At 39.1% G+C, this 17,430-nt stretch overlaps 2 protein-coding genes across 15 annotated transcripts in view; one reads left to right on the forward strand and one right to left on the reverse strand.

Moving 5' to 3' along the window:
- The window catches only part of MYSM1 (Myb like, SWIRM and MPN domains 1), a 922,196-nt gene that overhangs the window by 793,815 nt on the left and 110,951 nt on the right, over positions 1–17,430 (reverse strand). The window lies entirely within an intron of this gene.
- FGGY (FGGY carbohydrate kinase domain containing) overlaps positions 1–17,430 on the forward strand; it is a 468,393-nt gene that overhangs the window by 175,502 nt on the left and 275,461 nt on the right. For all 14 annotated transcript variants that reach the window (XM_050804094.1, XM_050804057.1, XM_050804114.1 and 11 more), the window contains one exon: positions 6,639–6,754. In XM_050804094.1, coding sequence (XP_050660051.1) covers positions 6,639–6,754 — 116 coding nt within the window. The remainder of the gene's footprint in view (positions 1–6,638; positions 6,755–17,430) is intronic.

Below are 17,430 nucleotides of genomic sequence, written 5' to 3' on the forward strand. Positions count from 1 at the left end.
CACTTATCACAGTTGATCTTAAAATAATTTTAATGCCTCATTATATATAATACACTTTCATATCTTCCTGTGATTTGTGCTATTATTTTCATATGATTTGTTCATGCATTGGATTGTATAAAGATTTAAAGTCAATTATTTTTTAAAGAAATTTAAAATGGAAAATTTATGTCACTTATATTTACTCACATTTTAGCAGTTCTGATACTCTTCATTCCTTTGTATGGGTTCACATTTCCATTTGGTATCTTTAACCCATGTAGTTTCGCTTGAATTATAAAATATTCTCCTTCTCCATCCTCCTATGTGAATATACAGAATTGAGTTTGTTGATTGCATTGATACCCTTTAATTTCCCAGTAGTAATAATAATAGCTATTATTACTCTTATAGTTTACATGTCTCTTCACATTCTGAAAGTACAATAACATCTTTAAATAGAATTGTCTTTTTTCAAATGCTTTTTAAATTTTAGAAGCTCTTGTTTCATATATTTCATACTACATTGTTTGGTTCATAAAATATTATGAATGGTAGTTTTCTTGGACTGAGCATTTTGTCATTATGAAATATTCTTCTTTTCCTTGTTTAATATTTTTAATCTTGATTCTATTTTGATACTTATATTGTCATTTAAATTTTTTTTGTTTTTATGTTATGTTTTTGTAGAACATTTTTGAAAGAAAACTGTATCACATTTTTAAAAATCTGAATTATAAACAAGGTATAGCTTAATTTTAACGACAGTATGATTAATCTTATCTTTTAACTGGTTGTGCAATTCAGCCCATTCACATTTGATGAAATACTGAGATAATTGACCTTATTTCTTCCATCTTATTTTGTTTTCTATTTATATTACATCACTCCTCATTCCCTTTCCTTTTTGTTTTGTGTGGTTTATTGGTTTCACTGGCTTGATAATTTTTTTTCTTTATTCCTTTTTATTCCTTGTTACTTTGACAGTTCTACTAAGTTTTTTGTTTCTACTAGTGGTTACATTCTCATTCCTTACAACCAACAATAAACTTATGTTCTGCCTAAACATGTATATGCATTTCAAGGAACGTTTTCTGTGTACCCCTTCTCTAGACTCTTGCTTAATATTTGCTTACTTAATGTTTATTTTCAGTTCCAGACTGTTACTAAGTTTTTTCGTTTTTTTTTTTGTTTCTTTTTTTGTAGAATAACAGGCCTATTGTGTTTTAAGAAAACTCAATATTACAGATTCCTGCTTACATTATTATTATCCACTTAGATTTAAATATGTATATGCCTATATTTTTATGCATATATGTATATGTTTAAGCATATTATGCACACACATGCATATATATACATACATGCATGAAAGCGACACATACAGAGAGTGAGAGAGGATCTCAGTGTCTGCTGGTTCTTCTAGTCTTTGATTTCCACCATATTGAGAAAGGTGCTCCAAATCAATTGTTATTTGGTTATACTCTTTCTCAAGTATTATCCTCAGAGAGTGCTTATAGGAAGTTTACTTTTTGAATCCTTGTGTGTTGAAAATGTTTTTTTTTTTTTTTTTTTTCCCCTGACAGCTGAACAATATTTTGTCTGGGTATAGGATTCTTTAATCAGTTTCTCTTAGTAGTTTATACATTATTCCAGTGTCCACATTCCAGAGTTGTAGATGAGAATTCCCTTAGCTAGGATGAATCCTTTGTAAGAAACCTATTCTTTCTGTCTGGAAGCTTGTATAATTTTCTGTTTACTCAAGTGTTTCCTGGATTTACTTCCTAGACTTAATGAGACTTTTAATCTGTGGGCTTGAATCTTACTTCAGTTCAGTATAATAAAATACCTAGCACTGTATTCATTTAATTATAATATCTCCCTCATCTGTTCTTTTCTTTTTTTTCATTCCTTTTCTCTCTCTTTTTTTAAAAAAAATATGTACTGGAATCTCATGTTAGGCTTCTGAAATGTGTCCTCCAAGCCTCTTATCTCTTCCATCATTATGTCAATCTCTTTGTATCTTTGCTACTTGTAGTAAGATACTTCATTTACTTGGTCTTCCAGAGCATTAATTTGATTTTCGTTAGTGTCAGTGATTAAATTTTAAACTTAAAATCAGTGCTTATGCTTCCAGAAAGTGTTTTTTGCATTCTTCTGATTCCTCATTGTTTTCATCATTGAAATATTCTACCATATTTTTTATCATTTCTACTTCCGTGGGACTTGCCTCTTATAGATGCTTTGTGGGATCTCTCAGGTGAACTAGTCCCATTAAGTTAGTTACTGTTTTTGTTTGGCCTACTCATTGACAAATGCTATTTTGCCTTTCATATAGGTTTTTAGAATTCATTCTGCATTAACAAATCTGAAAGCAGTGAAAGGTACAGCAGTTCCTGCCCTGTCACTTGGGCTGGCAGTCACCCAATCGGCCAACAGCAAGTGGCCCCTTCTTTCCTCCTAGAGCACCCTTGGTGGAAGCAGCACTTCTCTCTGGCTCAATCTTAGAAGCAACCCAGACTGCCAGTGTAGCCCTGACTGTGTAAGGCCCCTATGTCTAATTCCAAGTTTACAAACCTTTGGGTAGGGGTGACTAGTAGGTACAGCTTGCCTAAAGGTGAATAGTTATCCAAAGAGGGCAAGTTGCTAAAACACTTCAGGAAATGTCAAAACTGGTCTTAATAGAAGACTCAGGGAGGGGTAAGCCCTTTGTTCTGCTACTAGTACCTTGCCTTTACCCACTAACAGTATAAACAAAGTCCTGTATTTTCTCTCTCTCCTGGAGAGTTTTGGAGTACCTGTGGCTTCGGTTGTACTCACTAAACTTGACCGGTTCTGCTGCTTAATAGCACATCCATGTTACCCATCAGTTTGATTTAAAGAGACTCAATGAATTGGACCCTAATGTTGTTTGAATAATCCTGATGGAGAGAGTTGCCAGAGGCATCTGTAGCCATAAAACTTCTGTAGTCATCTTCACTCCAGGCATACTGCCTTATTTTAACTTCTTGTAAAGACCAAGACATCCCTAACTTTCCCTTTATTGGGGAAAAAATCTGCTTGGAAAAACAGTTATGCTATGAAGTGTTGAGTTTTTTAACTATTGCTGTATTATGAACCACAACCAATGCTTGTTAGTTTAATACAGTAATCATTTATTTGATTCATGGACAGCTCATTTAGGCTGTGCTATGCTAGGCAATCCTTCTGGTCTCAGTTGGACTCACTCACTGGGGTCTTGGCTGACTGATCCACATTGATCCAAGACAGTCTGGAGGTATCTGATCCAGATTGAGCTCAACTGGCTATTGCCCTGCTCCATGTTTCTCTTATCCTCCTCATGGGACCAGTGGACTAGCCTAGAATGATCTCATGGCAGTGCCAGAGGTGCAAGAGAACAAGCAGAAACACATAGAATCTCTTGAGGCTTAGACTCACAACTGGCATGCAGTTACTTCTGCTTCCTTATTTTGGCTAAATTCAGTCATGTGACAGAATCAGAAGTCAGAGGTAAGGAATCAGAATCAGAGGTAGGAAAGGAAGCCCTGCCTACAGTGTGGGGGACAGGGGGAGGAGGGTGCAGTACTACAAAGTTGCATGGCAAAGAGCGTGGGTATGTGGAGAGATGAAGACTTGGGGCCACGAACTCAGCCTTTATCAGCTGTTGAGAAATATAGTGCAATATTTTAAGCTTACAATGGTACCTCAAGAGAGAGAGCCATGAGTTTATCTTGGAAGTAGCAGAGAAATTTCACAGAGGAGCTGACACTGGAACTGGACCATAAGGACGACTTGGAGTTTACCAAGCAGACAAGGATAGGTGAAAGGAGTAATAATCCATTAAGATGGAAGGAAAAGTCAAAGTAGAGTCACAGTGCTCTACAGATAAGAATGGGGACATCTGGGGATTGAGGAGTTACCCTGTGTGATTGGATCATTGGAAACAATCCTTCTATACTGCCTTTTGCTCCCTAATATTACTCTTGCCAGGGAGCTATCATACCTCCCCAAAAGTTGGAATTTCAGATGTCATGCCAGGAGGAGTTAGCGTATCGTATACTCTTCAGAACATGTTACATAGGTGGGCTGCCTTCTCTACTTATTAACAGTGTACGTTGCTTTAAAAAGGTGAATAATTTAGCATGTTTCTACAAGTGTTAGCATTTCTTCAGTATATTTATGCCACTTAGCATAGCTCAATGTGTTCTGCGATCTGTACCACATCTAAAAAATCATTAATGATAAGGGACATTTGTTGGCTTTCAAAAGACATTTAAGCCTCACTCAGTGTTACCACCTCCATGAACCCCTCCTTGATATTTCCTCCCCCTGTCCACCACCAGATTATGTCAGGTTCTTCCGCTAAAGGCTTTCATTTCTCCCTCTACTTCCTTCAGAGTATTTATGGCTATTTGTTAGTATATAATTTTAATTGTGATTATTTGATCAATTTCTGTCTCTCCAATTAAACTTTCAGCTTCTATGGAAGCAAAGGACTAGATATTTTGCATACCACTGGTTTCCTGAATCCTAGCATAGTGCCAGAATCATAGTAACTGAATACTAAACATTTGTTCAGTGAGTGAGTGAACGCATGAGTCTATGTGAATGACTGAGTGAGATACATCTAGACTATTGTCCTTATGAGATAGGTTTTGGGTTATCTTTAAAATTGCATGAACTCTCAGGTTTACCATTTACCTACCATGTAATGGACAACCCATTCATTCTTTAATGTTTCCATTCAGTCAGTATTCATTGTGGCTTGTCATAATCCTGAATGTGAATGAGGTATTTGTGATACAGAGAAGAGTAAGGCCGATTCTGTGCTGATGGAGTTGCTTGTTTAGTGGGAGAGACGGTGAAATGAATGGGCAAAGACAGTTACTATGGTAAATTAAGATAAGGATATGTCTGAATTAGAACTTAGAGAAGAAGCATTTCACTCAGTCTGCCCTTCATTGGGTCTTCCTGAGAAAAGACCATCTGAGCTGAGTCATGAAGGCTAACTAAGAGTTAGATGCATAATGGGCATGACTGTTCCAGGAAGAATGAAGCAAAAGAGTTCATTACACAGGGAAATGGGAAATGAAGGCTCACTATAGCAAACTCCAAATAATTCAGTATTGCAGTATGAGAAGGCAAGGGTGGGGATGGCCAGAACAGAGTGACTGTGGATATGGGCACAGTCGTGTCACAAAGGGTTCTTTAAGCCCTGCTATGCATTGGACTTTGTCCTGAAGTTAGTGAGTAGCAATTGAAGGATCTTAATCAGAGATTGATATAAAATATTTTATTATATAAAGTTTGCCCTGGGCACAATATGGAGAACAGATTACAAGGCTCTAGGGGAGCAACATAAAGAAGCAGTTACTTACCCAGCATGATAAGGGCTGTAGTAGAAGACATAATCCATGCTTTGGGAAATCAGAAGAGGAGTACCTAACCCAGAACGGGAATCTCAGCCTAGGTTTAAGTAAAAGCTTGAATTATCATAGTGAAGAAGCTGGGATGAGTTTTCCCAACAGATGGGGTTAGGGCAAAGACACTTAAGTGCATAAGAACATGACTTTCTTCAGAGAACTGCAAGTGACATTTTATTGTTAGACTATAGAATATTAAGGGTGAATTAATGAGAAATGAAGCTGGAAAAGAAAGCATCCAGCATTCAAGTCTTCCTCCTACTAAATATTGCTTTAGACTGGAATGATCGTATCATTTATTATCTCCACCAGACACGTCAAACACTTTTTTTTTAATCATAGAAACTTTTGAACATGCAGCGAGAGTAGTATAATTAACACCCATGAACCCATCACTAGGTCCCAACAACCACCCATGACCAATCCTGCCCTTAGCCACATGCCATTTACTTGTCCTTCTCATATTATTTAAAGCACATTCCAGAGACCATATCATCTTATGCAAACATTTTCAGTATGTATCTCTAAATGATAAGGAGCCTTTTGTTAACATAACCACAACTACCAAGATCATATCTAAAATTTCATAATAATTAAATTTTTATCAAATAGCAAGGTTGTAATTTCTAATTATCTCACAAATGTCTTATAAACATAGATGTAAATACAAATATTCACATACAGTTTGTTTAATCAGGATCCAAATAAAGGACTGAAAGGACTGAGACTTTTTTTTTTTTTTTTTTGAGACAGAGTCTCACTCTGTTGCCCAGGCTTGAGTGCAGTGGCACGATGTTGGTACACTGCAACCTCTGCCTCCTGGGTCCAAGCGATTCTCCTGCCTCAGCCTCCCAAGTAGCTGGGACTAGAGACACCCGCCACCACACCTGACTAATTTTATATTTTTAGTAGAGACGGGGTTTCACCATGTTGGCCAGGCTGGTCTCCAACTTCTGACCTCAAGTGCTCTGCCTCCCTTGGCCTCCCAGAGTGCTGGGATTACAGGCGTGCACCACCATGCCCAGCCAGGGCTGAGACTTTTGAAAGTGAAGGAAGGTACTATCCATAATTAACAGGTATCCGTGAAGACTTTTTACCTAAGCAGGGATGTGTCATTATCTACATTGGCTTATTCTACTTCTTTAATACCTCTGCAGATATCAGGATGGGTATTTTGCAAAATATAAAGGAAGCCTCACTCATATGATCAGTTCTATATTTCTTCTGTTTTCTTAGGTCTCTCTGCTCCCTGGTGTGTAAGTGGACATACTCAGCAGAGAGAGGCTGGGATGACAGTTTCTGGAAAATGATTGGTTTGGAAGACTTTGTTGCAGATAATTACAGCAAAATAGGTAAAAGAATAAAACATCTGTAGAGTGATTATGTGCACTGGAGGATCTTGGTGGGTTTGTTGTTATTGTGGTTTGTATGTTTGCTGTTTTTGTATGCATTAAAACACAGGAATGAAGTTTACTTTTTCCAAGACAAATGAGTTAATTATGACGGGTAGGCCATGACTATTAGGCTCTTGCCTTAACATTTATATGAACTGAGTGGAGATACATGCTATGAAAATCTGCATTGAAATATAGAATCAGAAATTGCGCTAGGCGTGGTGGCTCACACCAGTAGTCCCAGCACTTTGGGAGCTGAGGCAGGCAGATTGCTTGAGCCCAGGAGTTCGGGACCAGTCTGGGCAACATGGCAAAACCTCATCTCTACAAGAAAAATACAAATGTTAGCCTGGCGTGGTGGCACGTGTCAATAGTGTCAGCTACTCCGGAGGCTGAGGTGGGAGGATTGCTTGAGCCTGGGAGGCAGAGGAGGTTGCAGTGAGCTGAGATGGTGCTACTGCACCGTAGCCTGGGCAACAGGCAGAGCAGAACTCTGTCTTGAAGCGGGGGGGGGGGGGGGGGGGGGGGGGGGGGAAGGAGGAGAGAGAGAGAGAAATTTGTTGGGCTAGACCGAGGAAGATATTTGTAAGGACTATCTTGGGAATAGCATACTGAAGGGGCTGTGTATGGACTGCTTCCAGTCAGTATTAGGAAAATAATTTTATAAATTAGGTTCACGGGACAAGGCAAGGCTGTGAACAGGTAAAAAGGCCTTTTATGTGGGTAGTAAAGTACATCTTCTATGCCCCAAGCACATTTCTCTGTGCTTGTATGTACCTTGTTTTATATATTTCTCACAACTACTGACAAAAGCACTGTTGCATGTTTACAGATGAGAATCAGAGAGATTAGTAACCTTGCCTAACCAGGCATGGAATCAATAAATGGTAAGTCAGGATTGAAATTCTCCCACTGGGAGGACCTGGAAGGAACTAATATTTTACTGGGACACAAATTTCAGCTTCAGTTACCTAATGGTTTAAGTGATTTGTAAAATGTATATGCCCTCCAAAAAATTAGTTGTTTTTTGCTGTATATTCCCATGGTATGTTGAAAATAGCTTTATTAGCATATATATTGATTACCTGTTTATGTATCTTGGTTCCTCACTAGACTGTGAGCTCTTTGACATAAAGATTTTCACTTATTTACCTTTGTATTTCCTGTCCTGGCACAGGGCATGGCATATTTTCATATTTCAGTGACTTTTTGTTTAAAATATTGAGATGGTTTGTACTAGGAGGTTGGCACTCTTTGCTTTAAAAATCTTTAATGATATTTACTGATTTTAACATTATCTTTGGCAGTTGAGTACAACTTCAACTCTGATTTTCTGATTACTGTTATATTTTTCTGCTCCTCTTTCCTGCCTCACACATGACACATGTTTAATTAGTATATTAGCTCTGCTAATGGAGCAGTATCTACAAGAAATATTCATTAGAAGTCCATAATGTTAATCTAGCAGAAAATTTCCAGAGTAACTTTATTAGATTTTTTCCCTGTTAAGTTAATGGATTTTTAATGGATGTCCTAAGGAGACATATCATTAAGCAGAATATTGCTGTACGTGAATTAAAACTTACCCATTTATCAAAATTAATTGTGTGATGTTTCCTTTGATTTTCACTTCTGGGGACCTGAGCATGTAGTTTCAGTCTGAACCCAAAGTAGAAGATATTTAAGAGGCTGTTTATTCTCAGTTGTGACTTTCAGAAACTCCTCTGGAAGCTACCTCTAGACATTCTTTAGCAATTCTTGGAACTATGAAAAATGAATCTCAAAAGCCTCCCTATGAAGTGTTAAACATTTCCAATGGCCTCATTGCCCGTCAAGATGTGGACAATATAGTGTAAAACCTTTTAGCAGATTTGAGCATTGAGCATCGTGGATTTGAGCATTAATACAATTACCATAATTTGCTCCATGTGGAGCTTTTAGCCAAGTGTTTACCAGGCTTCCTGGGCCCATGCAGTAAATAAATGCTTTCCCCGAAAACTGAACACCTCAGCAACTGATGGTCTTATGGAGGAATTTTTTTAAAATGAATTATTTATGAAGTGTAAGTTAAGGATCAAATGCAACATTTATATGGTGTATTTCAAGGACAGGAGAAAAAATTTACAGGGTTTAAGTAACTACATGCAAGTTTCTAAAGCTAAAATGTTACTACCTAATGCCTTCTTTCAAGGAGGTATTTGGATGGCTTGGTTTGGGAACATTATACAAAGTAAGGAAAAATAGTTTTGTGCATCGAAAGAATATAGTAGAAATTTCTTTACAGTTGAATAGAAATTTCTTTACAGTTGAAACTGTGCAAATTGACTTAATATTCAGAACTGATGGAGAAAAATGAAACACAGTTTTTGGGTAGGGGATTATATAGCCCTACTGATAAAATGATCTGTGTTCAATAAAATCATCCAACAAACTGATCTGTGTCAATAAATTTTGACCTTTAGTTCCACATGACTAATTCCCAAGTTACCTATCTAATCCTAGGCATCTATCAAAAGCACACAGGAAGGAAGAGATCAGCAGGGAGAAAGGACCCTTAGGAAGATAAGCAACATCCCACCTGTTCTAATTGATTATCCAGGTGCCATTTCAGCATGCCCCAATTGCCTTTTTAATTCGTGAGAAAATCTCTTGTTCTACTATTGGGGTAGCCCACTTTATGAAAATTCATGTGTTCAACATGGCTGAATTATAGAGTGATTATTTGCATTACTAACAGGGTTTGTCATATGAAGGGATTCAGTGTATTAGCTTATAGATCATTCCTTTATTTGGGACCAGGGAAGCCAGGCAAAGAATAAATGTAAATTCCAAGTCCAAGAAGTTAGTAAGTGAGAGGCAGAAATGAAGGTAAAAGGCAGGAGACAGTTTCTTGAGAGGAGGGAGGCTGCTTTTAAAATGGGTTTCCTCGACCTGGGAAGCACATGGGGTTGGGGGATTTCCCTTTCCTACACAAGGGAAGCCGTGACAGACTATACCTGGAAAACCGGGACACTGCCACCTAAATACTGGGCTTTTCCAACATTCTTGGCAAATGGCACATCAGTAGATTATATCCTGCTCCTGGCTTGGTGGGTCCCATGCCCATGGAGCCTTGCTCACTGCTAGAGCAGCATTTCGAGATTGAACTGTGAGGTGGCAGCGAGGTCGAGGGAGGGGCGTCTGCCATTGCTGAGGCTTAAGTAGGTAAACAGAGTGGCTGCAGAGCTTGAACTGGGTGGAGCCCACCTTAGCTCAACAAGGCCTGCCTGCCTCTGTAGACCCCACCACTGGGGGCAGGGCATAGCTGAATAAAAGGCAGCAGAAACCTCTGCAGTCTTAAATGTCCCTGTCTGACAGCTCTGAAGAGAGCAGTGGTTCTCCCAGCACGGTGTTTGAGCTCTGAGAACTGGACAGACTGCCTCCTTAAGTGGGTCCTTGACCCCCATGTAGCCTAAATGAGAGACACTTCCCAGTAGGGGCTGACAGACACCTCATACGGCCGGGTGCCCCTCTGAGATGCAGCTTCCAGAGGAAGGATCAGGGAGCAGTATTTGCTGTTCTACAGTATTTGCTGTTCTGCAGTATTTGCTGTTCTGCAGCCTCCACTGGTGATACCCAAAAAACAGGGTCTGGAGTGGACCTCCAGCAAATTCCAACAGACCTGCAGCTGAGGAACCTGACTGTTAGAAGGAAAACTAACAAACAGAAAGGAATAGCATCAACATCAACAAAAAGGATGTCCACACCAACACCCCATCTGTAGATAACCATCATCAAAGACCAAAGGTAGATAAAACCACAAAGATGGGGATAAAACAGAGCAGAAAAGCTGAAAATTCTAAAAATCAGACTGCCTCTCCCACTCCAAAGGAATGCAGCTCCCCTCCAGCAACGGAACAAAACTGGATAGAGAATGACTTTGACAAGTTGACAGAAGTAGGCTTCAGAAGATCGGTAATAACAAACTTCTCTGAGCTAAAGGAGGATATTTGAACCCATCACAAAGGAGTTAAAACCTTGAAAAAAGATTAGTCAAATGGCTAACTAGAATAAACGTGTAGAGAAGGCCTTACATGACCTGATGGAGCTGAAAACCATGGCATGAGAACTACCTGACACATGAACAAGCTTCAATAGCCAGTTTGATCAAGTGGAAGACAACGTATCAGTGATTGAAGATCAAATTAATGAAATAAAGTGAGAAGAGAAGTTTAGCGAAAAAAGAGTAAAAAGAAACAAACAAAGCCCCCAAGAAATGTGGGACTATGTGAAAAGACCATATCTACGTTTGATTGGTGTACCAGAAAGTGACAGGGAGAATGGAAACAAGCTGGAAAACACTCTACAGGATATTATACAGGAGAACTTCCCCAACCTAGCAAGGCAGGCCAACATTCAAATTCAGAAAATACAGAGAACACCACAAAGATACTGCTCGAGAGGAGCAACCCCAAGACACATAATTGACAGATTCACCAAGGTTGAAATGAAGGAAAAAATGTTAAGGGCAGCCAGAGAGAAAGGTTGGGTTACCCACAAAGGGACGCCCATCAGACTAACAGCAGACCTCTCAGCAGAAAGTCTGCAAGCCAGAAGAGAGTGGGGGCCAATATTCAACATTGTTAAAGAAAAGAATTTTCAACCCAGAATTTCATATTTAGCCAAACTAAGCTTCACAAGTGAAGGAGAAATAAAATCCTTTACGTAAAGACAAGCAAATGCTTAGAGATTTTGTCACCACCAGGCCTACCCTATAAGAGCTCCTGAAGGAAACACTAAACATGGAAAGGAACAACTGGTACAAGCCACTGCAAAAACATGCCGAAATGTAAAGACTGTCGATGCTAGGAAGAAACTGCATCAACTAACGAGCAAAATAACCAGCAAATATCATAATGACAGTATCAAATTCACACTTAACAATATTAACCTTAAATGTAAATGGGCTAAATGTGCCAATTAAAAGACACAGACTGGCACATTGGATAAAGAGTCAAGACCCATTAGTGTGCTGTATTCCGGAGACCCATCTCACATGCAGAGACACACATAGGCTCAAAATAAAGGGATGGTGGAAGATCTACCAAGCAAATGGAAAGCAAAAAAAAAAGTAGGGGTTGTAGTCCTAGTCTCTGATAAAGCTGACTTTAAAACAACAAAGATCAAAACAGACAAAGAAGGCCATTACATAATGGCAAAGGGATCAATTCATCAGGAAGAATTAACTATCCTAAATATATATGCACCCAATACAGGAGCACCCAAAGAGATTTGGACTCCTACACAATAATAATGGGAGACTTTAACACCCCACTGTCAGTATTAGACAGATCAACGAGACAGAGGCTTAACAAGATGTCCAGGACTTGTATTCAGCTCAGCACCAAGCAGACCTAATAGACATCTACAGAACTCTCCAACCCAAATCAGCAGGATATACGTTCTTCTCAGCACCACATTGCACTTATTCCAAAATTGGGCACGTAGTTGGAAGTAAAATACTCCTCAGCAAATATAAAAGAACAGAAATCACAACAAACTGTCTCTCAGACCACAGTGGAATCAAACTAGCACTCAGGATTAAGAAACTCACTCAAAACTGCCCAAATACATGGAAACTGAACAATCTGCTCCTGAATGACTACTGGGTACATAATGAAATGAAGGCAGAAATAAAGATGTTCTTTGAAACCAATAAGAATAAAGACACAAAGTACAAAAATCTCTGGGACACATTTAAAGCAGTGTGTAGAGGGGAATTTATAGCACTAAATGACCACAAGGGAAAGCAGGAAAGATCTAAAATTGACACCCTAACATCACAATTAAAAGAATTAGAGAAACAAGAGCAAACACATTCAAAAGCTAGCAGAAGGCAAGAAATAACTAAGATCAGAGCAGAACTAAAGGAGATAGAGACACAAAAAAACCCTTCAAAAAAATCAGTGAATCCAGGGGCTATTTTTTTGAAAAGATCAACAAAATTCATAGACTGCTAGCAAGACTAATAAAGAACAAAAGAGAAAAGAATCAAATAGACGCATTAAAAAATGATAAAGGGGATATCACCACTGATCCCACAGAAATACAAACTACCATCAGAGAACACTAGAAACACCTCTATGCAAATAAACAAGAAAATCTAGAAGAGATGACTAAATTCCTGGACACATACACCCTCCCAAGACTAAGCCATTCAAGTTGAATCCCTGAATATACCAATAACAGGCTCTGAAATTGAGACAATAATGAATAGGCTACCAACCAAAAACAGTCCAGGACCAGATGGATTCACGGCTGAATTCTACCAGAGGTACAAAGAGGAGCTGGTACCATTCCTTCTGAAACTATTCCAATCAATAGAAAAAGAGGGAATCCTCCCTAACTCATTTTAGGAGGACAACATCATCCTGATACCAAAGCCTGGCAGAAACTCAACAAAAGAGGGAATTTTAGACCAATACTCCCTGATGAACATCAATGTGAAAATCTTCAATAAATTTCTGGCAAACCGAATCCAGCAGCACATCAAAGAGCTTATCCACTACGATCAAGTTGGCTTCATCCCTGGGATGCAAGGCTGGTTCAACATATGCAAATCAATAAACATAATCCATTGCATAAACAGAACCAAAGACAAAAACCACTTGATTATCTCAACAGATGCAGAAAAGGCCTTTGACAAAATTCAATAGCCCTTCATGTTAAAATCTTAATAAAGTAGGTATTGATGGAATGTATCTGAAAATAGTAAGAACTATGTATGACAAACCCATAGCCAATATCATACTGAATGGGCAAAATCTGGAAGCATTCCTTTTGAAAACTGGCACAAGACAGGGATCCTCTCTTTCACCACTCGTTTTAAACATAGTGTTGGAAGTTCTGGCCAGGGCAATCAGGCAAGAGAAAGAAATAAAGCGTATTCAGTTAGAAATAGAGGAAGTCATTGTCCCTGTTTGCAGATGACATGATTGTATATTTAGAAAACACCATTGTCTCAGACCAAAATCTCCCTAGCTAATAAGCAACTTCGGTGAAGTCTCAGGACACAAAATCAATGTGCAAAAGTCACAAGCATTCCTATACACCAATAACAGACAAACAGAGCCAAATCTTGAGTGAACTCCCATTCACAATTGCTACAAAGAGAATGAAATACCAAAGAATCCAACTTACAAGGGATGTGAAGTACCTCTTTAAGGAGAACTACAAACCACTGCTCAATGAAATAAAAGAGGACACAAACAAATGGAAGAACATTCCATGTTCATGGATAGGAAGAATCAATATTGTGATAATGGCCATACTGCCCAAGGTAATTTATAGATTTGATGCCATCCCCGTCAAGCCACCAATGACTTTCTTCACATAATTGGACAAAAGTACTTTAAAGTTAATTTAAAAACTACTTTAAAATTAATATGGAACCAAAAGAGCCCACATTGTCAGGACAATCCTAAGCCAAAAGAACAAAGCTGGAGGCATCACGCTACCTGACTTCAAACTATAATACAAGGCCACAGTACCCAAAACAGCATGGTACTTGTACCAAAACAGAGATATAGACCAATGGAACAGAAAAGAGCCCTCAGAAATAATACCACACATCTAAAACCATCTGATCTTTGACAAACCTGACAAAAACAAGAAATGGGGAAAGCATCCTCCATTTCATAAATGGTGCTGGGAAAACTGGCTAGCCATATGTAGAAAGTTGAAACTGGATTCCTTCCTTATACCTTATACAAAAATTAACTTAAATGTTAGACCTAAAACCATAAAAACCCTAGAAGAAAACCTAGGCAATGCCATTCTGGACATAGACATGGGCAAGGACTTCATGTCTAAAACACCAAGAGCAATGGCAACAAAAGCCAATATTGACAAGTGGGATCTCATTAAACTAAAGGGTTTCTGCACAGCAAAAGAAACTACCATCAGAGTGAACAGGCAACCTACAGAATGAGAGAAACATTTTGCAATTTACCCATCTAACAAAGGGTAATATCCAGAATTTACAAGGAACTTAAAAAAATTTACAAGAAAAAAATCAAACAACCCCATCAAAAAGTGGGCAGAGGATATGAACAGACCCTTCTGAAAAGAAGACATTTATGCAGCCAACAGACACATGAAAAAATGCTCATCATCCCTGGTCATCAGAGAAATGCAAATCAAAACCACAATGAGATACCATCTCACAACAGTTAGAACTGCCATCTTTAAAAAGTCAGGAAACAACAGGTCCTGGAGAGGATGTGAAGCAATAGGAACACTTTTACACTGTTGGTGAGACTGTAAACTAGTTCAACCATTGTGGAAGACAGTGTGGCAATTCCTCGAGGATCTAGAACTAGAAATACCATTTGACCCAGCCATCCCATTGCTGGGTATATACCCAAAGGAATTTAAATCATGCTGCTGTGAAGACACATGCACACGTTATGTTTCTTGTGGCACTATTCACAATAGCAAAGACTTGGAACCAACCCAGATGTCCATCATTGATAGACTGGATCAAGAAAATGTGGCACAGATACACCATGGAATACTATGCAGCCATGAAAAAAGGATGAGTTCATGTCCTTTGTAGGGATATACATGAAACTGGAAACCATCATTCTCAGCAAACTATCGCAAGGACAGAAAACCAAACACCGCATGTTCTCACTCATAGGTGGAAATTGAATAATGAGAACACTTGGACACAGGGCGAGGAACATCACACACTGGTGCCTATCATGGGGTGGGGTGAGCAGGGAGAGAGAGCATTAGGAGATATACCTAATGTAAATGACGAGTTAATGGGTGCAGCACACCAACGTGGCACATGTATACATTTGTAATAAACCTGCACATTGTGCACAGGTACCCTAGAACTTAAAGTATAATTTAAAAAAAATTTTAAGTAAAGAACCTTGGCTGGGCATGGTGGCTCACACCTGTAATCCCAGCACTTTGGGAGGCCAAGGCAGGTTGATCATGAGGTCAGGAGATTGAGACCATCCTGGCTAACATGGTGAAACCCCATCTGTATTAAAAATGCAAAAAATTAGCCAGGTGTGGTGACAGTCACCTGTATTCCCAGTTACTCGGGAGGCTGAGGCAGGAGAATGGTGTGAACCTGGGAGGCAGAGCTTGCAGTGAGCCGAGATCACACCACTGAACTCCAGTCTGCTCAACAGAGCAAGACTCTGTCTTAAAAAAAAAAAAAAAAAAAAAGAGTCTTGACCAATGAACTAATGATAGGTATATGCTGTTGACATAAAAGTGCAAAAATCCTCAATAAAATACTGGCAAACTGAATCCAGCAGCACATCAAAAAGCTTATCCAACACGATCAAGTTGATACGCCACCTGAACAGAGCCACCTGAGGCAAGAGTGCAGTATTGTCTTTGGTCACACTGAATCAAAGTTCAGGGATCTTCTACCTGTTGTTGGAATCTGGCTAGACTTTGGAACCTGCGCAATACTGACTTATCCACCCATTGGCTGGCCAATAAGTTGAGACAAAGAGAAAAGAAGCCACCTATACTTGCCTGAAGCAAGCTGCACTTGATCAGCTTGATTTATGAACTCAGAGTCCACAGGCCTGAGTACAGGGTGGCTCAAGAAGAAAGTATTAGTTCTTTTCTGCTGCTATAACAGAATACTTGAGGTTGTGTGATTTATAATCAGCAGAGTTTAATTCAGCTCAGGGTTCTGGAGGCTGCAGTGTCCAAGGGTGCCAATAACTTCTGGGAATCTGGTAAGGGCCTTCTTGCTGCATCATCCCATGGCAAAGGCTGCAAGAGTGTGAGACTGCACACACAAGAATGAGAGTGGGCAAGAGGGGTCTGGGCTTTCTTTTATCAGAAGTGCCTCCTAAGACAATGGCATTAATACATTCATGAGGGCAGAACCCTCATGGCTTAATCACATCTTAAAAGTCTCACCTCTTAATACTGTCCCAATGGCAATGAAATTTTAACATGACTTTTTGTTTTAATGTGCTGAGCTTTTGTTCATTTTTTTTTTTAACTTTTAAGTTCAAAGGTATAAGTGCAGTTTTGTTACATAGGTAAACTTGTGTAATGGGGGTTTGTTGTACAGATTATTTCATCACCCAAGTATTAAGCCTAGTACCCATTAGTTATTTTTCCTGATCCTCTTCCTCCTCCCACCTTTTGCCCTCTACCCTCCAAAAGAACCCAGTGTGTGTTATTCCATGTGTTCTCATTCTTTAGCTCCCACTTAAAAGTGAGAACATGCGATATTTGGTTTTCTGTTCCTGTGTTAGTTTGCCAAGGATGATGGCCTCCAGCTCCATCCATGTCCTTGCAAAGGACATGATCTTGTTCTTTTTTTATGGCTGCGTAATAATCCATGGTGTACATGTACCACATTTTATTTATCCAGTCTATCACTGATGGGCATTTAGGTTGATTCCATGTCTTTGCTATTGTGAATAGTGCTGCAGTGAACGTACATGTGCATGTGTCTTTATAATAGAATGATCTGTATTCTTTTAGGTGTATACCCAGTAATGAGATTTCTGGGTCAGATAGTATTTCCGTCTTTAAGTCTTTGAGGAATCACCACACTGTCTTCCACAATGACTGAACTATTTTACACTCCCACCAACAGTGTA

Source organism: Macaca thibetana, chromosome 1 (assembly GCF_024542745.1).
Source record: "Macaca thibetana thibetana isolate TM-01 chromosome 1, ASM2454274v1, whole genome shotgun sequence".
NCBI lineage: Eukaryota > Metazoa > Chordata > Mammalia > Primates > Cercopithecidae > Macaca > Macaca thibetana.